The 23550-nt window shown below is 39.2% G+C and overlaps 2 protein-coding genes across 5 annotated transcripts; both read right to left on the reverse strand.

Moving 5' to 3' along the window:
- Positions 1-2066: 2066 nt before the first annotated feature.
- On the reverse strand, positions 2067-7049 carry LOC137047703 (serine/threonine-protein kinase pim-3-like). 2 transcript variants are annotated; one of them, XM_067425533.1, is made up of 10 exons: positions 6445-7049; positions 5923-6180; positions 5491-5793; positions 4907-5113; positions 4619-4713; positions 4434-4484; positions 3884-4265; positions 3611-3790; positions 3076-3224; positions 2067-2790 (listed from the first exon to the last, which is right to left on the reverse strand). In XM_067425533.1, exons 1-9 carry the CDS (start codon positions 6473-6475, stop codon positions 3082-3084), a joined length of 1650 nt encoding a protein of 549 aa, XP_067281634.1. In that variant the 5' UTR covers positions 6476-7049; the 3' UTR covers positions 2067-2790; positions 3076-3081. The 2 variants fall into 2 exon arrangements, with proteins under 2 accessions (XP_067281634.1, XP_067281635.1); XM_067425534.1 differs by lacking the exon at positions 3076-3224 and having other exon boundaries at positions 6445-7048.
- An 11410-nt stretch (positions 7050-18459) lies between these two features.
- Positions 18460-22425, reverse strand: LOC137047977 (serine/threonine-protein kinase pim-3-like). Of its 3 annotated transcripts, XM_067425916.1 has the most exons (10): positions 22264-22425; positions 21742-21999; positions 21310-21612; positions 20726-20932; positions 20437-20531; positions 20243-20293; positions 19693-20074; positions 19420-19599; positions 18883-19031; positions 18460-18597 (listed from the first exon to the last, which is right to left on the reverse strand). In XM_067425916.1, exons 1-9 carry the CDS (start codon positions 22292-22294, stop codon positions 18889-18891), a joined length of 1650 nt encoding a protein of 549 aa, XP_067282017.1. In that variant the 5' UTR covers positions 22295-22425; the 3' UTR covers positions 18460-18597; positions 18883-18888. The 3 variants fall into 3 exon arrangements, with proteins under 3 accessions (XP_067282017.1, XP_067282016.1, XP_067282018.1); XM_067425915.1 differs by lacking the exon at positions 22264-22425 and having other exon boundaries at positions 21742-22244; XM_067425917.1 differs by lacking the exons at positions 18883-19031; positions 22264-22425 and having other exon boundaries at positions 18461-18597; positions 21742-22243.
- Positions 22426-23550: the final 1125 nt, after the last annotated feature.

Consider the following 23550-nt stretch of genomic DNA (forward strand, 5'->3'; position numbering starts at 1 on the left):
CTACGAACAGACAAAGTCAAATCTCTGCCAGAGGCTCCATGTCCCACCAATGTCACTGAACTGAAAGCCTACTTATGGATGCTTAATATAACTATAATTCTACCTAAATTGTCTAGCATTCAGCTCCCCCCTATATGGTGTAGAAATCCAGAGAAAGATCATACAGGTCAGTTTACCCAACAATGAAAATAAGCTCATGATTTACTCACCCTCAAATCCTCCATATGACATTCTTCTTTTAGACGAATAAAATTGGAGTTATAAAAAAATGTCCTGGCTCTTCCCAGCTTTATGTTCCATAAAAGTGTATCCATCCATCATAACTGTTTCACACGGCACCAGGGGATTAATAAAGGCCATCTGAAGAGAAGTGGCGAAGTACTCTTTTGCCATAAGTCGACTTGCGTACAGCTATCTGCCAGAAGTTATTTTAGTCTATAAAGTTTTAAATATGGATATTTTTCTTACACAAAAGCACCGCTTTGCTTCAGAAGGCTTGGGCCGTGTGGAGCAGTTATATGATGAATAGATGCACTTATACAGACTTTAAAATAAATAAGCCATTCACTTCATTAAGCAGTTTTTTAATATAACTGAGATTTTAATATAACTGAGATTCATCTGAAAGAAGAATGTCACATACACCATGGATGATCTGAGGTTGAGTAAATCATGGGCTAATTTTAATTTTGAGGTAATTTTCATGAGCTAATTTAAATTTAAATTTTGGCGGTTCTCTTTAGAACCACCAGGTGGTGAAATTATGCACGTTTTAAACCTAGTAAACTGTGCACACGATTTTTTTCTTGCAGGTCTTTTGCGGTGCTCCATATCATGTGACACAGAATAAGGCATTAATGTTTGATTTATAAGTGATAACAAACAGCGGATATCCTATTATAGAAATCGAAGTGTTAAATTTAGGCTAGGTTAATATAGGCTGCTGAGCGTCCCCTGTGCAGCCCAGGGGGGGCATCGTAATAGCCTGCACTGGGGCCCATCATTAGTAAGTTACGCCACTGGTCATGTCTCCATGTCTACAATAATCACTTTTTGGAATGGCTAAACCAGCCCACAACGACAACGACAATTAGAAGGGAAAAATACATAATTGGATGGTGTATAATATTATAATAAATAATATAAATAATTATATTAATCACATATTAAGATAACCCATGCTATTTAAATTACTAAAATACCCTAAAAAGACAATAAAGCGCAATAAAAATTCACCGCACTGCATAGATGTATGACTCAACAACAAATTCAAGTGCACAGTTTCATCAAAATAATTTGTTTAGTTATCATTTAAATACGAGAACAACACCGACAAACTTGCTGTAGCCTACTCATCTTTCAGGAAACGGGCAGATTTGAATACCAACGCAATAGCAAATAAAATTTGCAAAACTAAAATGTATAGGCCTAATTAATCCAAAGTTTGACCATTTAAAAGTAGGCTAAAAACATCATTTGGCTGTGCCAATTGTGTGACTTTCCACACAGCCTACATGTTGCTTAAACACTGTGAAAATAAATTAATATAGGGGTAAATTTAAACTACAGGCTTTTTAAGGTATCAATGCCCTTTTTAAATCTGGTTAAATCTACACATTTTAACAGCAGGGGATTGTAAATAATAAACATTTTATAAAAGCCATTTACTGGGAGACTTGTACATTTTATTGAAAATCTGTCACGTACATTTGAAAAACATCTGTGGGTAAATTATAACGACCTCAACCTGCATCATGACGGACCTTTTGATTTGCTATAAACTTTGAGATGGACCTAAATCTTTCTAATAATATAAGAATAGCTTATTTAACCTAAAAATCCCCTGGGTGTGTCATGCATCAAATTATATTATTTGTAATTTTATTGTCCACAGGCTCTAGTCTCATTTATTGTAGGGTTATGTTTTAGACGGGCTCTACAATGCAGAGAAGTTTGCAAACAGAGATTTTAAACAGTTTTATTTTGGGAAGCACAAAATAGTCATTTGCCTTTTCTCTTCAAAGGTTAGCCAAAGACAAAAAGAAAAACAAAGACAACATTTCTTTTTCATTCATTAAAGGCATTTATTTACAGGGGTCACATATATGGATTGTTCATATACAAAGCACTATATAAGTGTGGTTTATTTATAAAGCCCCCACCACTACAGAGTAGCCCAAAGGGCTGTACAATAACAATAAAAAATGTCAAAAATGTTAAACAGACAAAATAAAACAACCATCAGTAATAACAGAAAAGGAATCAACAGTTAAAAGCCTTAGAGAACAAGTATGTATTCAATCGAGATGTAAACGTGCCATATGAGGGTACGGCTCTGATGTCAGATGGAAGGGTTTTCCACAGTCTCGGACCAGACACAGAAAATGCCCGATCCCATTCAGTTTTCAGGCGGGTTTTAGGAATTGCAAGTAGGAAGAAATGTAATGATCTTTGAGGTCTACTAGAATTCATTTAAATTTAATTTCGTAATATTCATATACCATGGGAAGCTTTATAGACACAGAGCGACACCTTATAATAAATCGGAAATTTAACGGGAAGCCAGTGCAGTTTTTCCACTACTGGGGTAATATGTCCCCTTTTGAGTAAATGTGTCTGTGATGACTTGATGACATGTCTTCAGTCATGATCTTCTTGCTCAGACGTGGGCCGGCTCCGAGATCTCTGCTGTGGCGGCTCGAGTTCCCTCTCAGGTTGGGGTTGGACTTCAGGCTTCGGGTCGAGTCTCGAGCTCAAGCCCTCCACCAAGGACAGCAAGTATGTTATTTCCTATACAATACAAAGATCATATGAGCAAGTCAACTCATGAATGTTTTTTTAGAGCTGATTTACAACACAACTGAATCACAGGTTCTGTTATTTTCCTGTTTATTACAGTGAAGCCACTTTGAAACAATCTGTATCGTATAAAGCGCTATATAAATGTGAAGGTGACGTTGCTCGACTTTAGCAAGAACTTTACAATGAACACAAATTTGAAAACCTCCCTACAAATAATCCAGAATTTAAGACAAATGGCAATAATTCTACTCTGTCTGTTACACTTCCTCACACCTGAAATCACTGATCGAGTGAATCTCCTGAACTACTCCAAGCTACAGTCGAGTCGTCATTTCTAATCCATTTATGTTGTAACATCTGCTCTAGCGTCGGCCGTTTAGTCGGATCCCCAGCTAAGCATTGCCCAATCAGATCCATGCATCCTGTACAAATTTGAATAAGGAGAAAGCTGGTTAGTCATGACCATGTAAAACATGATTAATATAATGTGTGCATAATGATGATGTATGGAATGGAAGCATGCTTTGTAACGTGTTTAGCATCACAATGCTAGGTTCACTTTTGACGTCTTCATGACCCGTTTATTCTTTGAAGGTATAAATGGAGCTAATTTTGGCTTTCACTTCTGCAAACAAAACTCAATTTATTTTCCCGTGGCTCCGCCTGCTACAGTAGCCACGCCGCAAACTCTCGCTGTACGTTGAAATGTTTTAAAAAACGTACGTACGTACTTTACCTTTAACTGTTTCTGTACAGAGCTTTTGCTTTATGTGCGTGTTTATAAATGTTATCAATTTCATTCACTCACCTAGGGATAAGTTGCCATTCTGAAATCGAAGTTTCGCTTGTATGGTCTCCATTCTATTGCGAAAAGGACGACGTGCGTTCACCATCTCATACAGCAGCACTCCTAGAGCCCAGACATTTGCTGGTACGGCGTGGAATCTGGGTTCTGTGAAGACTTCAGGTGGGCAGTGGTCCTGTAATCCTGACATTTGCGCATTGTTGAGTTTCCCTTTTAAAGCATCAGAATAATTAGTAAATCACTACATTCCGGTTTCCAGACTCCCAAAATGCTCACCAAGGTATGCGCTGCTCTCGTAGCCATCACTGCTAAATAGCTGACCGCAGCCAAAGTCTATCAGCTTGAGCTCGAAGGTGTTTTTCTTCAACAGGATATTCTGTGCATTAATATCGTTGTGAAAAACACCATGCTCGATGCAGTGTTGTACCGCCAGCACGGCCTGTTGCATGAAGACCCGTGCTACTGTTTCACACAGTCCAGGATGACGAGTGAGGGCGTCCTTCAAGCTCTCGCAGGGTTCGGGGTTCTCCAAAACGAGGGTGAATTTTCGAGGGTGTTCAAACCACTCGTATAGTTGTATGACGTAGGGGCTTATGGGTTCCCGCCTCATCATTAGCAGCAGCGCCACTTCTGTAACGAGAGGTTCGGGATGCCCAGGCTAGAGAAAAGTAGTAGACAGAAGTTAGCTTTTTCAGCTCAAAGTTATTTGGTGGCTAATTGGTCAAATCACATTTACACCTAATGCTTCCTATTGGTTGTATTAACTACAGTAATCTGCACTTAAACAACTAAATACATACTCAGGTATCATATTTGGCCAACTTACAATATCAAGATAAAGAAAATTGTCAAATTTGGTCATCCGCTTGATGGCGACCTGCAAAAGCAAAAAAAAAAAAAAAAAAAACGGTCTCAATAACAGTATTCAAGCAGCTGACCATCTGTGAGTTGTTTTACATATGTTTTGATGCATGCATTGGCAAAATGTTTGTACAATTCGGTAAGATGTACCCTTTTGCCATCAAATTTGCGTGTTCCCTCGTACACACAGCCAAACATTCCGGATCCAATCATCTTTCCCACATTATATAGCGACTCAAGGGACTCTGAAAAACAAGCAGACAAATATGAGCTTGCTAGATCCATTGTTTTATTTTTATTTTTTTTAAATATCAGTGCTAGTTGTGTTGAGAAAGTAAGATTAATATTCTCTGAAAACAAGCCATTAGATACTTTCGAGGAAAACAAGACGACAATATTGTTTAGAATAATGTTGAGAAATAACGACTGGCAATGTACCATTATTTGGCTCGACGACGGAGTGAACGGGCGCAGGTGAGGACGGCTTAGGATCAGGTTCTGGCTCCAGATCTGGTGGAGGGACAAAAGGCTCCACGACATCCACAGCGCTGAGGCAACAGCAGCAGAAAGGACTCTTCATAGCCTTCCAGAGCCTCTCGAGGAAAGAATGAATCACATTCCTCTTCCTAGATCCTGTGGGTGTTTCTGAAATGAAGAAAACAATTGAAAACACTATTAGAGACATCTCTGATGTAGAATTGAGGAAAGCTATAATGACATAACTTACAATTCACCGTTGAATTCTTATCTGTAATGTTACAAATCCAATACAATGGAGCTATTTCTAAGCTGTCTGCCTTTGACAATTCAAAAGCAGTTAGTTCATGGCTTATTGAGAATGTTGCTATGTTCCCATTAAGTTAAGAAAACATTATATCTAAATGTGCCATTAACGTTCAAATCTCAGCTAACTTTGGTTAGCAACAGTACATGTGACCTGACATTAACGAGCAATCTTACGCATGAAATAGCAAAATCTCTATCTGTACACTTTACACTGGCCAGCCTTATGTCAATCTCACCTGTTGAGCTCTTGTTCGCAGGAGAAGCCTCCGTGGCACCCTGAGCGGTTCGGCCATTTGAAGTCTCTGTTGGCTCAACAGGAACTTGACCTGGCAGCGGAGGGCAGAGCCACCCTTCGAGGCTGTCGGACCTGGACAAACAGTCGTCGCTGAAACTGCCCTGTTCGCTTTGGCTATCCCAGCTATCACCACTGCTAGGGCTTAACAACTGCCTCTCTAGATCGTCCAACTTCCTCTCTAGATCGTTTAACCGCCTCTCTATTTCGTCCTCGGGGAGGGACAAAGATGGTGAAGGTGAAGCATCTGTGGAAGAGATTTTGAAAATAAACATTAATAATGTCTGTGTTCACATCCAATTGTTACTTTTTTTCAACTTTCTATTTTCAAAAGCCAAATCATGTATCAACTTCTTTAACGAAAGCCTATTCTGACCTCTGTGAGAGCGTTCGAATGAAGAGGATGGACGTCCATCGTCTGGGCTCTGCCGGCTGCCGCTCTGCCACTCCAACTTCCTGTCAGCCTGACCTGTGGACACAGAAACAGAAAACTCGCAAGACAGAGGTGTTAAACATCCAGGAATCTTCTGTGTGTGGGTCGGGTCCTGCGGCGCATCCTGAGCAAGGTCACCAGAACCGGGTCTCCAAACCTCCTGAGGGAAAGTAGCTCTACTGGATCTGGAGCGGCCCGAGGCTGGAATATTGCAGACATCACATAACTTAGTTAGTAACGTTTTCATAATAATCAATAACCAGTGTCAGTGGTCAATTACTAATTTGTACTGTAGACCTTATCAAATTGTAAAGTTGATTTCATATAAAAAGAAATCAACATGTGACCACTTAGCTTGGAAAATTAGGGGATAAAATGGGTTACCTGGCACAAGTTTCTTCACATTAATTAAGTCAATCATTGGACAACATCATACCATAGCCAAATGAAAAATAAAGTACTCACCTCCTTTTTCACCCATGTGAGGCATCGACATCCTCCTCCAATCTGCAATAAAATACAATACAAAATACAATACAGAAAAAAAGAGAGAAGACAACGATCTCCTCGGAAAGAAAAGAAAAATAATAATAATAATAATAAAAAATAAAGTTAAATAAAACTCCCAAACTCCCTCTAAAACAAGAAAAGAACAATGAAATAAAAGTGCCCTGCAGAAGTAATAATATGAAAATATACAAAAACAACAACAAAAAGCAATGTAAAGGATAGATCCTCGATCCGGTCTTCTAGAATGAAAGTGTTTTCTTAGCAATCCTCCGAACAGCTTCGCAAGATTCGCACAGAAAAATCAGCAAAAGTCTCAGTCTGGATTCGCCTCGCCTCTCAACAACAGACAGACAGCGATCGATCGGGTCGGGTTTGTTTATGCATTCAGAAGAATTCATAACACGCGTCGCTGTAGCAACTAAAATTCGAATAAATCATGAAGCGCACATCGGAGCTTAACATCTGAACTTAATTTCGTCCTTTTTTTATTTAATACATAAGAAATGTGTTCTTTCTGAACAGTTATTCCTATTATTGTTATAATAAACCGGAATTATTTGTGCCCAATTTTATTTTTATTTTTTTTTGCTGTTTTCCGCATATACAACCACGTCATCAAACCGGTTAGTAGTAGAGTGGTGAAGAAATCCAAATTAATAAAGACCATTTATGATTTTACTAATGAAGGAGGGGAGGATGAATTTCGTCGTGTATTTTATAATGATAAACACTATATTTCTCAAACAAATCACGGGCTAATTTTCATTTTTGGATGAACTAACCCTAGAACCGCAGGGGTCGTTGTAGCCTACCTAAAACCGCCAGGGGGTAAAATTTACCCATGCACCTTTACCGTTTTGATGTGGCAAAATAAAAAATAAAAAAATCATGCGCACGATAAATCGAGGGAACAAATTAATAAATTGTGTGGACGAGGGAACGAAGTAGTAAATTGGCCGCCCCCCTTGTATTAAGTCATGTGCGGGACTCCATATTTTTGTCTTGTGCTATTTTAAGCAGGCTACAAATATCACTTTTCGGTGAATATAGGCTAAACCAGCCTGCAATGACAACGAGAATTAGAAGGAAATAAATACATATTTGGGTGGTGCAATGTTAAATGATATATAAATAATGTTATTAATAACCCGTAATTCAATGACTAATAAAGCGCAATAGTAATTCACCGCACTGCACAGGCTGTATGACTCAACGACAAATTCAAGTGCACAGTTTCACCAAATTAAGTTTATTTTTATTTGTATATATATATATAGTGTATGATTTGATTTTTTTTTTTTCTCCATGAAATGGGTAGATGTTTTTAATATTTGATTGTATCTGAACTATTTTTAACACCAGGGGATTGTAAATAATACTTTATTTTTTATTTTTTATAAAAGTCGTTGACTAGGAGACTTGGATACTTTATTGAAAATCTGTTATGTACATTTGAAAAACATCTGTGGGTAAATTATAACGACCTCAACCTGCATCATGACGGACCTTTTGATTTGCTATAAACTTTGAGATGGACCTAAATCTTTCTAATAATATAAGAATAGCTTATTTAACCTAAATATCCCCTGGGTGTGTCATGCATGAAATGATATTATTTGTAATTTTATTGTCCACAGGCTCTAGTCTCATTTATTGTAGGGTTATGTTTTAGACGGGCTCTACAATGCAGAGAAGTTTGCAAACAGAGATTTTAAACAGTTTTATTTTGGGAAGCACAAAATAGTCATTTGCCTTTTCTCTTCAAAGGTTAGCCAAAGACAAAAAGAAAAACAAAGACAACATTTCTTTTTCATTCATTAAAGGCATTTATTTACAGGGGTCACATATATGGATTGTTCATATACAAAGCACTATATAAGTGTGGTTTATTTATAAAGCCCCCACCACTACAGAGTAGCCCAAAGGGCTGTACAATAACAATAAAAAATGTCAAAAATGTTAAACAGACAAAATAAAACAACCATCAGTAATAACAGAAAAGGAATCAACAGTTAAAAGCCTTAGAGAACAAGTATGTATTCAATCGAGATGTAAACGTGCCATATGAGGGTACGGCTCTGATGTCAGATGGAAGGGTTTTCCACAGTCTCGGACCAGACACAGAAAATGCCCGATCCCATTCAGTTTTCAGGCGGGTTTTAGGAATTGCAAGTAGGAAGAAATGTAATGATCTTTGAGGTCTACTAGAATTCATTTAAATTTAATTTCGTAATATTCATATACCATGGGAAGCTTTATAGACACAGAGCGACACCTTATAATAAATCGGAAATTTAACGGGAAGCCAGTGCAGTTTTTCCACTACTGGGGTAATATGTCCCCTTTTGAGTAAATGTGTCTGTGATGACTTGATGACATGTCTTCAGTCATGATCTTCTTGCTCAGACGTGGGCCGGCTCCGAGATCTCTGCTGTGGCGGCTCGAGTTCCCTCTCAGGTTGGGGTTGGACTTCAGGCTTCGGGTCGAGTCTCGAGCTCAAGCCCTCCACCAAGGACAGCAAGTATGTTATTTCCTATACAATACAAAGATCATATGAGCAAGTCAACTCATGAATGTTTGTTTAGAGCTGATTTACAACACAACTGAATCACAGGTTCTGTTATTTTCCTGTTTATTACAGTGAAGCCACTTTGAAACAATCTGTATCGTATAAAGCGCTATATAAATGTGAAGGTGACGTTGCTCGACTATAGCAAGAACTTTACAATGAACACAAATTTGAAAACCTCCCTACAAATAATCCAGAATTTAAGACAAATGGCAATAATTCTACTCTGTCTGTTACACTTCCTCACACCTGAAATCACTGATCGAGTGAATCTCCTGAACTACTCCAAGCTACAGTCGAGTCGTCATTTCTAATCCATTTATGTTGTAACATCTGCTCTAGCGTCGGCCGTTTAGTCGGATCCCCAGTTAAGCATTGCCCAATCAGATCCATGCATCCTGTACAAATTTGAATAAGGAGAAAGCTGGTTAGTCATGACCATGTAAAACATGATTAATATAATGTGTGCATAATGATGATGTATGGAATGGAAGCATGCTTTGTAACGTGTTTAGCATCACAATGCTCTGTTCACTTTTGACGTCTTCATGACCCGTTTATTCTTTGAAGGTATAAATGGAGCTAATTTTGGCTTTCACTTCTGCAAACAAAAATCAATTTATTTTCCCGTGGCTCCGCCTGCTACAGTAGCCACGCCGCAAACTCTCGCTGTACGTTGATATGTGTTTTAAAAAACGTACGTACGTACTTTACCTTTAACTGTTTCTGTACAGAGCTTTTGCTTTATGTGCGTGTTTATAAATGTTATCAATTTCATTCACTCACCTAGGGATAAGTTGCCATTCTGAAATCGAAGTTTCGCTTGTATGGTCTCCATTCTATTGCGAAAAGGACGACGTGCGTTCACCATCTCATACAGCAGTACTCCTAGAGCCCAGACATTTGCTGGTACGGCGTGGAATCTGGGTTCTGTGAAGACTTCAGGTGGGCAGTGGTCCTGTAATCCTGACATTTGCGCATTGTTGAGTTTCCCTTTTAAAGCATCAGAATAATTAGTAAATCACTACATTCCGGTTTCCAGACTCCCAAAATGCTCACCAAGGTATGCGCTGCTCTCGTAGCCATCACTGCTAAATAGCTGACCGCAGCCAAAGTCTATCAGCTTGAGCTCAAAGGTGTTTTTCTTCAACAGGATATTCTGTGCATTAATATCGTTGTGAAAAACACCATGCTCGATGCAGTGTTGTACCGCCAGCACGGCCTGTTGCATGAAGACCCGTGCTACTGTTTCACACAGTCCAGGATGACGAGTGAGGGCGTCCTTCAAGCTCTCGCAGGGTTCGGGGTTCTCCAAAACGAGGGTGAATTTTCGAGGGTGTTCAAACCACTCGTATAGTTGTATGACGTAGGGGCTGATGGGTTCCCGCCTCATCATTAGCAGCAGCGCCACTTCTGTAACGAGAGGTTCGGGATGCCCAGGCTAGAGAAAAGTAGTAGACAGAAGTTAGCTTTTTCAGCTCAAAGTTATTTGGTGGCTAATTTGTCAAATCACATTTACACCTAATGCTTCCTATTGGTTGTATTAACTACAGTAATCTGCACTTAAACAACTAAATACATACTCAGGTATCATATTTGGCCAACTTACAATATCAAGATAAAGAAAATTGTCAAATTTGGTCATCCGCTTGATGGCGACCTGCAAAAGCAAAAAAAAAAAAAAAAAAACGGTCTCAATAACAGTATTCAAGCAGCTGACCATCTGTGAGTTGTTTTACATATGTTTTGATGCATGCATTGGCAAAATGTTTGTACAATTCGGTAAGATGTACCCTTTTGCCATCAAATTTGCGTGTTCCCTCGTACACACAGCCAAACATTCCGGATCCAATCATCTTTCCCACATTATATAGCGACTCAAGGGACTCTGAAAAACAAGCAGACAAATATGAGCTTGCTAGATCCATTGTTTTATTTTTATTTTTTTTAAATATCAGTGCTAGTTGTGTTGAGAAAGTAAGATTAATATTCTCTGAAAACAAGCCATTAGATACTTTCGAGGAAAACAAGACGACAATATTGTTTAGAATAATGTTGAGAAATAACGACTGGCAATGTACCATTATTTGGCTCGACGACGGAGTGAACGGGGCGCAGGTGAGGACGGCTTAGGATCAGGTTCTGGCTCCAGATCTGGTGGAGGGACAAAAGGCTCCACGACATCCACAGCGCTGAGGCAACAGCAGCAGAAAGGACTCTTCATAGCCTTCCAGAGCCTCTCGAGGAAAGAATGAATCACATTCCTCTTCCTAGATCCTGTGGGTGTTTCTGAAATGAAGAAAACAATTGAAAACACTATTAGAGACATCTCTGATGTAGAATTGAGGAAAGCTATAATGACATAACTTACAATTCACCGTTGAATTCTTATCTGTAATGTTACAAATCCAATACAATGGAGCTATTTCTAAGCTGTCTGCCTTTGACAATTCAAAAGCAGTTAGTTCATGGCTTATTGAGAATGTTGCTATGTTCCCATTAAGTTAAGAAAACATTATATCTAAATGTGCCATTAACGTTCAAATCTCAGCTAACTTTGGTTAGCAACAGTACATGTGACCTGACATTAACGAGCAATCTTACGCATGAAATAGCAAAATCTCTATCTGTACACTTTACACTGGCCAGCCTTATGTCAATCTCACCTGTTGAGCTCTTGTTCGCAGGAGAAGCCTCCGTGGCACCCTGAGCGGTTCGGCCATTTGAAGTCTCTGTTGGCTCAACAGGAACTTGACCTGGCAGCGGAGGGCAGAGCCACCCTTCGAGGCTGTCGGACCTGGACAAACAGTCGTCGCTGAAACTGCCCTGTTCGCTTTGGCTATCCCAGCTATCACCACTGCTAGGGCTTAACAACTGCCTCTCTAGATCGTCCAACTTCCTCTCTAGATCGTTTAACCGCCTCTCTATTTCGTCCTCGGGGAGGGACAAAGATGGTGAAGGTGAAGCATCTGTGGAAGAGATTTTGAAAATAAACATTAATAATGTCTGTGTTCACATCCAATTGTTACTTTTTTTCAACTTTCTATTTTCAAAAGCCAAATCATGTATCAACTTCTTTAACGAAAGCCTATTCTGACCTCTGTGAGAGCGTTCGAATGAAGAGGATGGACGTCCATCGTCTGGGCTCTGCCGGCTGCCGCTCTGCCACTCCAACTTCCTGTCAGCCTGACCTGTGGACACAGAAACAGAAAACTCGCAAGACAGAGGTGTTAAACATCCAGGAATCTTCTGTGTGTGGGTCGGGTCCTGCGGCGCATCCTGAGCAAGGTCACCAGAACCGGGTCTCCAAACCTCCTGAGGGAAAGTAGCTCTACTGGATCTGGAGCGGCCCGAGGCTGGAATATTGCAGACATCACATAACTTAGTTAGTAACGTTTTCATAATAATCAATAACCAGTGTCAGTGGTCAATTACTAATTTGTACTGTAGACCTTATCAAATTGTAAAGTTGATTTCATATAAAAAGAAATCAACATGTGACCACTTAGCTTGGAAAATTAGGGGATAAAATGGGTTACCTGGCACAAGTTTCTTCACATTAATTAAGTCAACATCATACCATAGCCAAATGAAAAATAAAGTACTCACCTCCTTTTTCACCCATGTGAGGCATCGACATCCTCCTCCAATCTGCAATAAAATACAATACAAAATACAATACAGAAAAAAAGAGAGAAGACAACGATCTCCTCGGAAAGAAAAGAAAAATAATAATAATAATAATAAAAAATAAAGTTAAATAAAACTCCCAAACTCCCTCTAAAACAAGAAAAGAACAATGAAATAAAAGTGCCCTGCAGAAGTAATAATATGAAAATATACAAAAACAACAACAAAAAGCAATGTAAAGGATAGATCCTCGATCCGGTCTTCTAGAATGAAAGTGTTTTCTTAGCAATCCTCCGAACAGCTTCGCAAGATTCGCACAGAAAAATCAGCAAAAGTCTCAGTCTGGATTCGCCTCGCCTCTCAACAACAGACAGACAGCGATCGATCGGGTCGGGTTTGTTTATGCATTCAGAAGAATTCATAACACGCGTCGCTGTAGCAACTAAAATTCGAATAAATCATGAAGCGCACATCGGAGCTTAACATCTGAACTTAATTTCGTCCTTTTTTTATTTAATACATAAGAAATGTGTTCTTTCTGAACAGTTATTCCTATTATTGTTATAATAAACCGGAATTATTTGTGCCCAATTTTATTTTTATTTTTTTTGCTGTTTTCCGCATATACAACCACGTCATCAAACCGGTTAGTAGTAGAGTGGTGAAGAAATCCAAATTAATAAAGACCATTTATGATTTTACTAATGAAGGAGGGGAGGATGAATTTCGTCGTGTATTTTATAATGATAAACACTATATTTCTCAAACAAATCACGGGCTAATTTTCATTTTTGGATGAACTAACCCTAGAACCGCAGGGGTCGTTGTAGCCTACCTAAAACCGCCAGGGGGTAAAAATTTACCCATGCACCTTTACCGTTTTGATGTGGCAAAATAAAAAATAAAAAAATCATGCGCACGATAAATCGAGGGAACAAATTAATAAATTGTGTGGACGAGGGAACGAAGTAGTAAATTGGCCGCCCCCCTTGTATTAAGTCATGTGCGGGACTCCATATTTTTGTCTTGTGCTATTTTAAGCAGGCTACAAATATCACTTTTCGGTGAATATAGGCTAAACCAGCCTGCAATGACAACGAGAATTAGAAGGAAATAAATACATATTTGGGTGGTGCAATGTTAAATGATATATAAATAATGTTATTAATAACCCGTTATTTAAATGACTAATAAAGCGCAATAGTAATTCACCGCACTGCACAGGCTGTATGACTCAACGACAAATTCAAGTGCACAGTTTCACCAAATTAAGTTTATTTTTATTTGTATATATATATATAGTGTATGATTTGATTTTTTTTTTTCTCCATGAAATGGGTAGATGTTTTTAATATTTGATTGTATCTGAACTATTTTTAACACCAGGGGATTGTAAATAATACTTTATTTTTTATTTTTTATAAAAGTCGTTGACTAGGAGACTTGGATACTTTATTGAAAATCTGTTATGTACATTTGAAAAACATCTGTGGGTAAATTATAACGACCTCAACCTGCATCATGACGGACCTTTTGATTTGCTATAAACTTTGAGATGGACCTAAATCTTTCTAATAATATAAGAATAGCTTATTTAACCTAAATATCCCCTGGGTGTGTCATGCATGAAATGATATTATTTGTAATTTTATTGTCCACAGGCTCTAGTCTCATTTATTGTAGGGTTATGTTTTAGACGGGCTCTACAATGCAGAGAAGTTTGCAAACAGAGATTTTAAACAGTTTTATTTTGGGAAGCACAAAATAGTCATTTGCCTTTTCTCTTCAAAGGTTAGCCAAAGACAAAAAGAAAAACAAAGACAACATTTCTTTTTCATTCATTAAAGGCATTTATTTACAGGGGTCACATATATGGATTGTTCATATACAAAGCACTATATAAGTGTGGTTTATTTATAAAGCCCCCACCACTACAGAGTAGCCCAAAGGGCTGTACAATAACAATAAAAAATGTCAAAAATGTTAAACAGACAAAATAAAACAACCATCAGTAATAACAGAAAAGGAATCAACAGTTAAAAGCCTTAGAGAACAAGTATATGTATTCAATCGAGATGTAAACGTGCCATATGAGGGTACGGCTCTGATGTCAGATGGAAGGGTTTTCCACAGTCTCGGACCAGACACAGAAAATGCCCGATCCCATTCAGTTTTCAGGCGGGTTTTAGGAATTGCAAGTAGGAAGAAATGTAATTAGGGCCCAAGCCCTGAAAGGGCGCAGAGCCCTATTGTTCTTCTAAGGATTATTTGTTATTATTATTATTTATTATTATTATTTTTTTACGCGACTATTTGGGCATTTTTGGGGCCCTTCCCATGCTCGAAAACTCTTGAAACTTTGCACACGCATCAGAATGCGCGGCCATCAGGGCCGGGCTGAGGCTGGGACCCGGGCGTGGCAGGGGGGCTCGACAGCGCCCCCTAAAGTGGGGTCTGAAAACGGGGTCTATAAATCGAACACACTTCCACGTACATATATGAAACTCGGTACACATATAGAGCTCATCGGGCCGAACAACTTTCGTGCTCTAAGTTATGTGTCAGCCCAACAGGAAGTGAGCAATTATGGGTTGTTTGGAAAACGCATGCTCTGAAATTTGCGATACTCCTCCTAGACGATTTACCCGATCAGCACCAAACTCGGTCAGCCTGAAGTCAAGACACTGAGGATGCTAAATTGCGAGCAACTTTCTGATTTCTCAAACGGTTAGGCCGTGGCGAAGAGACGAATTTATGGCGAGAAAAGGCAAACAGGAAGTGTATTATAACTTCTGCATACATTAATTCATTTTGATGAAACTTCAGCTGTGTGTTCGTTGTAAGAGGACGATCACATGGATATGACTTTTGTGAGTCAAAGTTATAGCGCCACCAACTGGCAGCAGGAAGTGTGTCACTTTCAAAAATGCTTTAAATCCCCATCTTATTTTCACCCGATTTACTTCAAACTTCATCAGTATAATGTCAAAACATGGCAGATATAGACATATGAATGGATTCCTGATTCTTGAAAGACTGTTGTCATGGCAATGTGTCAAAGTCCAATAATCTTTTTAGGTGTTTTTGAGACACTTAGCATGCTTGAAATTGCATGAAACTCAACACACACATCTGACATGCTGTTCAGAAGATGCAAGCAAAGATTCAGAAACGGGCGTGGTAGAGGGGCTCAGTAGCGCCATCTTTTGTCCAAAGTGGGGGGTTAGTTTTATCTGCAGTCACCAAACTCGGTATATATATTGTACATTTCGAGCCGGACAACTTTCTAATTTACAGTCATTAGCTCTGACCAACAGGAAGTCAGATAATTTGGTTGGAAGATAACAAGAAGTCGAAAGCGAGCTCTGAGTTTTTACCTTCTCCTCAAAAGCGATTCATTCAATCTCCTCCAAACTCGGACAACATAAAGTAAATATACAGAAGATGCTAAAATGCGAACGGTTATTGGATATCTCAAATGGTTTTCCCTTAGCAAAAGCCTAAAAAAGACAAAATAAGCACACAAGTGCCTGGTTCATAAATAAGGCTATACTCCCACCTGCTGGTTATTCTATATATCACACTGTTGTTTTTTTTGTTGTTTTTTCAACACTTATGCTCTCCCTTAAATGACCAGTAGAGGGCAATATTGTATAAGTTTTCAAGCAAAAAAACTTGCCTCTGTGTGTGTGTGAGAATGGTTTTCTAGGCTGGTGGGGACTAAAACCTGAATGCACACAGACTCATGGGACTTCCCAATGGGTACAAAAGCTTATAAATCATACAGAATGAGTTCTTTTGAAAATGTGAAAATGCAGAAAGTTTTGTGTGATGGGTAGGTTTAGGGGTAGGAGCAGTGTAGGAGGACAGAATATATGGTTTGTACAGCATAAAAACCATTATGTCTATGGTGAGTCCCCAAATAGATAGTGAACCAGACATGTGTGTGTGTGTGTGTGTGTGTATGTGTGTGTGTGTGTGTGTGTGTGTGTGTGTGTGTGTGTGTGTTCTTTTTTCTAGCCTGGTGGGGACTTCAACCTGAATGCACACAGCCTCATGGGGACATGTGTCATTGATTTCTACAGTGTGCGTGTGTGTGTGTGTGTGTGTGTGTGTGTGTGTGGGGGGGGGGGGGTTGTTGTTGTGGATGGGGGATGGTGGATGGGCTTAACTGATAAGAGTTGCCTGCAGCATACTTCAGCATTACTACTGTTTAGGGGTAGGAGCAGTGTAGGGGGACAGAATATATGGTTTGTACAGCATAAAAACCATTACGTCTATGGTGAGTCCCCAAAAAGATAGTGAACCAGATATGTGTGTGTGTGTGTGTGTGTGTGTGTGTGTGTGTGTGTGTGTGTGTGTGTGTCACTTTCTCTCGATGGTAATAATTGAACCCTAACATATCATAGGCTAATACAAATGTAAAAAAAATTAGTTTAAAAAAAAAAAAAACTCTACAAATACCTTGAATTAAATACTGTAATAAATACAAAATGTTGCGCTGCAAAAGATAACTTTGCACATATTTGAAAATGACTTATATCCCATTACATTAGAATTCATCTATATTTAAATTACATCATGAGTGTGGCTTGAAACTTTTCCCCACCGTTTAGATTTTACTATTTTTGTTTTGTTGAAAATCATGTTTAATCTCTCTCTCTCTCTCTCTCTCTCTCTCTCTCTCTCTCTCTCTCTCTCTCAGTGTGTGTGTGTGTGTCTGTTTGTAGGGGGATGGTGCCAGCTTCATTTTGATTGTGTGAGTGTGTGTGTGTGTGTGTGTGTGTGTGTGTGTGTGTGGAGGGGATCTCTCTCACTCTTTGTGTGTGCCACCTTGTCTCTTGATTGTCATAATTTAAACCTTCATATCAGAGGCTATCACAAATAACTATCACTTTAGTGTGAAAAATATGTAAAAACAACAAAGAAAATACTATATCTTAATTAAACACTGGCCCTCTGAATTTACAAAATTTTGAGCTGCAAAAGATGCATTTGCACATAATTGAGAGTGACCCATTATATCCTAATGCATTAAAAAAAAATCTATATTTAAATTTCATAATAGGTGTGGCTTGTGGTCATAGTGGCACCAGCTGCTGTGATACATGTGGCGTATTAGAGCAATTTTCAAATATTCTCCTGTTTATAAAGTTCTATAAATTTTATGCACGCATATTACTCTTACCTGACACTGATATTAAAATCATTGTTGCGGTCTCTGTGATTTGGCTTAATTTATTTTTAAGAGAAGTGTAAGGATAAAACAACTTCAGCATTTGGACAGTATTCTGCACTCATTTTGAAATTGACATTTGACATCATCTGACATAAAATTAATGAATAAAATGTAATTGATCTCATAGATGTGAGTGTTGTGGTTCCTGGTCATAGCAGCACCAGTTGCTGCAGTTAATGGGGTGAATTCAAATGACTTTGACATAGTCCCTTTATTTATTTTTCCCCATATTAAATGCCTATTGCCTGCTGTGCACAGTTAAGCTGATGCCACCGGGGTGGCGGTGCCCCCGGCTTGGGCCCGTCATCGCTGCTCGCAGCTTTAATGATCTTTGAGGTCTACTAGAATTCATTTAAATTTAATTTCGTAATATTCATATACCATGGGAAGCTTTATAGACACAGAGCGACACCTTATAATAAATCGGAAATTTAACGGGAAGCCAGTGCAGTTTTTCCACTACTGGGGTAATATGTCCCCTTTTGAGTAAATGTGTCTGTGATGACTTGATGACATGTCTTCAGTCATGATCTTCTTGCTCAGACGTGGGCCGGCTCCGAGATCTCTGCTGTGGCGGCTCGAGTTCCCTCTCAGGTTGGGGTTGGACTTCAGGCTTCGGGTCGAGTCTCGAGCTCAAGCCCTCCACCAAGGACAGCAAGTATGTTATTTCCTATACAATACAAAGATCATATGAGCAAGTCAACTCATGAATGTTTTTTTAGAGCTGATTTACAACACAACTGAATCACAGGTTCTGTTATTTTCCTGTTTATTACAGTGAAGCCACTTTGAAACAATCTGTATCGTATAAAGCGCTATATAAATGTGAAGGTGACGTTGCTCGACTATAGCAAGAACTTTACAATGAACACAAATTTGAAAACCTCCCTACAAATAATCCAGAATTTAAGACAAATGGCAATAATTCTACTCTGTCTGTTACACTTCCTCACACCTGAAATCACTGATCGAGTGAATCTCCTGAACTACTCCAAGCTACAGTCGAGTCGTCATTTCTAATCCATTTATGTTGTAACATCTGCTCTAGCGTCGGCCGTTTAGTCGGATCCCCAGTTAAGCATTGCCCAATCAGATCCATGCATCCTGTACAAATTTGAATAAGGAGAAAGCTGGTTAGTCATGACCATGTAAAACATGATTAATATAATGTGTGCATAATGATGATGTATGGAATGGAAGCATGCTTTGTAACGTGTTTAGCATCACAATGCTCTGTTCACTTTTGACGTCTTCATGACCCGTTTATTCTTTGAAGGTATAAATGGAGCTAATTTTGGCTTTCACTTCTGCAAACAAAAATCAATTTATTTTCCCGTGGCTCCGCCTGCTACAGTAGCCACGCCGCAAACTCTCGCTGTACGTTGATATGTGTTTTAAAAAACGTACGTACGTACTTTACCTTTAACTGTTTCTGTACAGAGCTTTTGCTTTATGTGCGTGTTTATAAATGTTATCAATTTCATTCACTCACCTAGGGATAAGTTGCCATTCTGAAATCGAAGTTTCGCTTGTATGGTCTCCATTCTATTGCGAAAAGGACGACGTGCGTTCACCATCTCATACAGCAGCACTCCCAGAGCCCAGACATTTGCTGGTACGGCGTGGAATCTGGGTTCTGTGAAGACTTCAGGTGGGCAGTGGTCCTGTAATCCTGACATTTGCGCATTGTTGAGTTTCCCTTTTAAAGCATCAGAATAATTAGTAAATCACTACATTCCGGTTTCCAGACTCCCAAAATGCTCACCAAGGTATGCGCTGCTCTCGTAGCCATCACTGCTAAATAGCTGACCGCAGCCAAAGTCTATCAGCTTGAGCTCAAAGGTGTTTTTCTTCAACAGGATATTCTGTGCATTAATATCGTTGTGAAAAACACCATGCTCGATGCAGTGTTGTACCGCCAGCACGGCCTGTTGCATGAAGACCCGTGCTACTGTTTCACACAGTCCAGGATGACGAGTGAGGGCGTCCTTCAAGCTCTCGCAGGGTTCGGGGTTCTCCAAAACGAGGGTGAATTTTCGAGGGTGTTCAAACCACTCGTATAGTTGTATGACGTAGGGGCTGATGGGTTCCCGCCTCATCATTAGCAGCAGCGCCACTTCTGTAACGAGAGGTTCGGGATGCCCAGGCTAGAGAAAAGTAGTAGACAGAAGTTAGCTTTTTCAGCTCAAAGTTATTTGGTGGCTAATTTGTCAAATCACATTTACACCTAATGCTTCCTATTGGTTGTATTAACTACAGTAATCTGCACTTAAACAACTAAATACATACTCAGGTATCATATTTGGCCAACTTACAATATCAAGATAAAGAAAATTGTCAAATTTGGTCATCCGCTTGATGGCGACCTGCAAAAGCAAAAAAAAAAAAAAAAAAAAAAACGGTCTCAATAACAGTAACAGTATTCAAGCAGCTGACCATCTGTGAGTTGTTTTACATATGTTTTGATGCATGCATTGGCAAAATGTTTGTACAATTCGGTAAGATGTACCCTTTTGCCATCAAATTTGCGTGTTCCCTCGTACACACAGCCAAACATTCCGGATCCAATCATCTTTCCCACATTATATAGCGACTCAAGGGACTCTGAAAAACAAGCAGACAAATATGAGCTTGCTAGATCCATTGTTTTATTTATTTATTTTTTTAAATATCAGTGCTAGTTGTGTTGAGAAAGTAAGATTAATATTCTCTGAAAACAAGCCATTAGATATTTTCGAGGAAAACAAGACGACAATATTGTTTAGAATAATGTTGAGAAATAACGACTGGCAATGTACCATTATTTGGCTCGACGACGGAGTGAACGGGCGCAGGTGAGGACGGCTTAGGATCAGGTTCTGGCTCCAGATCTGGTGGAGGGACAAAAGGCTCCACGACATCCACAGCGCTGAGGCAACAGCAGCAGAAAGGACTCTTCATAGCCTTCCAGAGCCTCTCGAGGAAAGAATGAATCACATTCCTCTTCCTAGATCCTGTGGGTGTTTCTGAAATGAAGAAAACAATTGAAAACACTATTAGAGACATCTCTGATGTAGAATTGAGGAAAGCTATAATGACATAACTTACAATTCACCGTTGAAATCTTATCTGTAATGTTACAAATCCAATACAATGGAGCTATTTCTAAGCTGTCTGCCTTTGACAATTCAAAAGCAGTTAGTTCATGGCTTATTGAGAATGTTGCTATGTTCCCATTAAGTTAAGAAAACATTATATCTAAATGTGCCATTAACGTTCAAATCTCAGCTAACTTTGGTTAGCAACAGTACATGTGACCTGACATTAACGAGCAATCTTACGCATGAAATAGCAAAATCTCTATCTGTACACTTTACACTGGCCAGCCTTATGTCAAACTCACCTGTTGAGCTCTTGTTCGCAGGAGAAGCCTCCGTGGCACCCTGAGCGGTTCGGCCATTTGAAGTCTCTGTTGGCTCAACAGGAACTTGACCTGGCAGCGGAGGGCAGAGCCACCCTTCGAGGCTGTCGGACCTGGACAAACAGTCGTCGCTGAAACTGCCCTGTTCGCTTTGGCTATCCCAGCTATCACCACTGCTAGGGCTTAACAACTGCCTCTCTAGATCGTCCAACTTCCTCTCTAGATCGTTTAACCGCCTCTCTATTTCGTCCTCGGGGAGGGACAAAGATGGTGAAGGTGAAGCATCTGTGGAAGAGATTTTGAAAATAAACATTAATAATGTCTGTGTTCACATCCAATTGTTACTTTTTTTTAACTTTCTATTTTCAAAAGCCAAATCATGTATCAACTTCTTTAACGAAAGCCTATTCTGACCTCTGTGAGAGCGTTCGAATGAAGAGGATGGACGTCCATCGTCTGGGCTCTGCCGGCTGCCGCTCTGCCACTCCAACTTCCTGTCAGCCTGACCTGTGGACACAGAAACAGAAAACTCGCAAGACATAGGTGTTAAACTTCCAGGAATCTTCTGTGTGTGGGTCGGGTCCTGCGGCGCATCCTGAGCAAGGTCACCAGAACCGGGTCTCCAAACCTCCTGAGGGAAAGTAGCTCTACTGGATCTGGAGCGGCCCGAGGCTGGAATATTGCAGACATCACATAACTTAGTTAGTAACGTTTTCATAATAATCAATAACCAGTGTCAGTGGTCAATTACTAATTTGTACTGTAGACCTTATCAAATTGTAAAGTTGATTTCATATAAAAAGAAATCAACATGTGACCACTTAGCTTGGAAAATTAGGGGATAAAATGGGTTACCTGGCACAAGTTTCTTCACATTAATTAAGTCAATCATTGGACAACATCATACCATAGCCAAATGAAAAATAAAGTACTCACCTCCTTTTTCACCCATGTGAGGCATCGACATCCTCCTCCAATCTGCAATAAAATACAATACAAAATACAATACAGAAAAAAAGAGAGAAGACAACGATCTCCTCGGAAAGAAAAGAAAAAAAATAATAATAATAAAAAATAAAGTTAAATAAAACTCCCAAACTCCCTCTAAAACAAGAAAAGAACAATGAAATAAAAGTGCCCTGCAGAAATAATAATATGAAAATATACAAAAACAACAACAAAAAGCAATGTAAAGGATAGATCCTCGATCCGGTCTTCTAGAATGAAAGTGTTTTCTTAGCAATCCTCCGAACAGCTTCGCAAGATTCGCACAGAAAAATCAGCAAAAGTCTCAGTCTGGATTCGCCTCGCCTCTCAACAACAGACAGACAGCGATCGATCGGGTCGGGTTTGTTTATGCATTCAGAAGAATTCATAACACGCGTCGCTGTAGCAACTAAAATTCGAATAAATCATGAAGCGCACATCGGAGCTTAACATCTGAACTTAATTTCGTCCTTTTTTTATTTAATACATAAGAAATGTGTTCTTTCTGAACAGTTATTCCTATTATTGTTATAATAAACCGGAATTATTTGTGCCCAATTTTATTTTTATTTTTTTTGCTGTTTTCCGCATATACAACCACGTCATCAAACCGGTTAGTAGTAGAGTGGTGAAGAAATCCAAATTAATAAAGACCATTTATGATTTTACTAATGAAGGAGGGGAGGATGAATTTCGTCGTGTATTTTATAATGATAAACACTATATTTCTCAAACAAATCACGGGCTAATTTTCATTTTTGGATGAACTAACCCTAGAACCGCAGGGGTCGTTGTAGCCTACCTAAAACCGCCAGGGGGTAAAATTTACCCATGCACCTTTACCGTTTTGATGTGGCAAAATAAAAAATAAAAAAATCATGCGCACGATAAATCGAGGGAACAAATTAATAAATTGTGTGGACGAGGGAACGAAGTAGTAAATTGGCCGCCCCCCTTGTATTAAGTCATGTGCGGGACTCCATATTTTTGTCTTGTGCTATTTTAAGCAGGCTACAAATATCACTTTTCGGTGAATATAGGCTAAACCAGCCTGCAATGACAACGAGAATTAGAAGGAAATAAATACATATTTGGGTGGTGCAATGTTAAATGATATATAAATAATGTTATTAATAACCCGTTATTTAAATGACTAATAAAGCGCAATAGTAATTCACCGCACTGCACAGGCTGTATGACTCAACGACAAATTCAAGTGCACAGTTTCACCAAATT

Source organism: Pseudorasbora parva, chromosome 19 (genome assembly GCF_024679245.1).
Source record: "Pseudorasbora parva isolate DD20220531a chromosome 19, ASM2467924v1, whole genome shotgun sequence".
NCBI lineage: Eukaryota > Metazoa > Chordata > Actinopteri > Cypriniformes > Gobionidae > Pseudorasbora > Pseudorasbora parva.

What these genes read in the sequence shown, in the direction of transcription:
- LOC137047703 (XM_067425533.1), bottom strand. Translation starts at nt 6,475, where the DNA reads ATGTCGATGCCTCACATGGGTGAAAAAGGAG. An exon ending in ATTTTCTTTATCTTGATATT is followed by an intron (nt 4,266 to 4,433) that starts GTAAGTTGGCCA and finishes ACTTTTCTCTAG; the next exon opens with CCTGGGCATCCCGAACCTCT. An exon ending in GAATGGCAACTTATCCCTAG is followed by an intron (nt 3,225 to 3,610) that starts GTGAGTGAATGA and finishes AAATTTGTACAG; the next exon opens with GATGCATGGATCTGATTGGG.
- LOC137047977 (XM_067425915.1), bottom strand. Translation starts at nt 22,045, where the DNA reads ATGAAAACGTTACTAACTAAGTTATGTGATGTCTGCAATATTCCAGCC. An exon ending in CGTCGTCGAGCCAAATAATG is followed by an intron (nt 20,532 to 20,725) that starts GTACATTGCCAG and finishes CTTGTTTTTCAG; the next exon opens with AGTCCCTTGAGTCGCTATAT. An exon ending in ATTTTCTTTATCTTGATATT is followed by an intron (nt 20,075 to 20,242) that starts GTAAGTTGGCCA and finishes ACTTTTCTCTAG; the next exon opens with CCTGGGCATCCCGAACCTCT.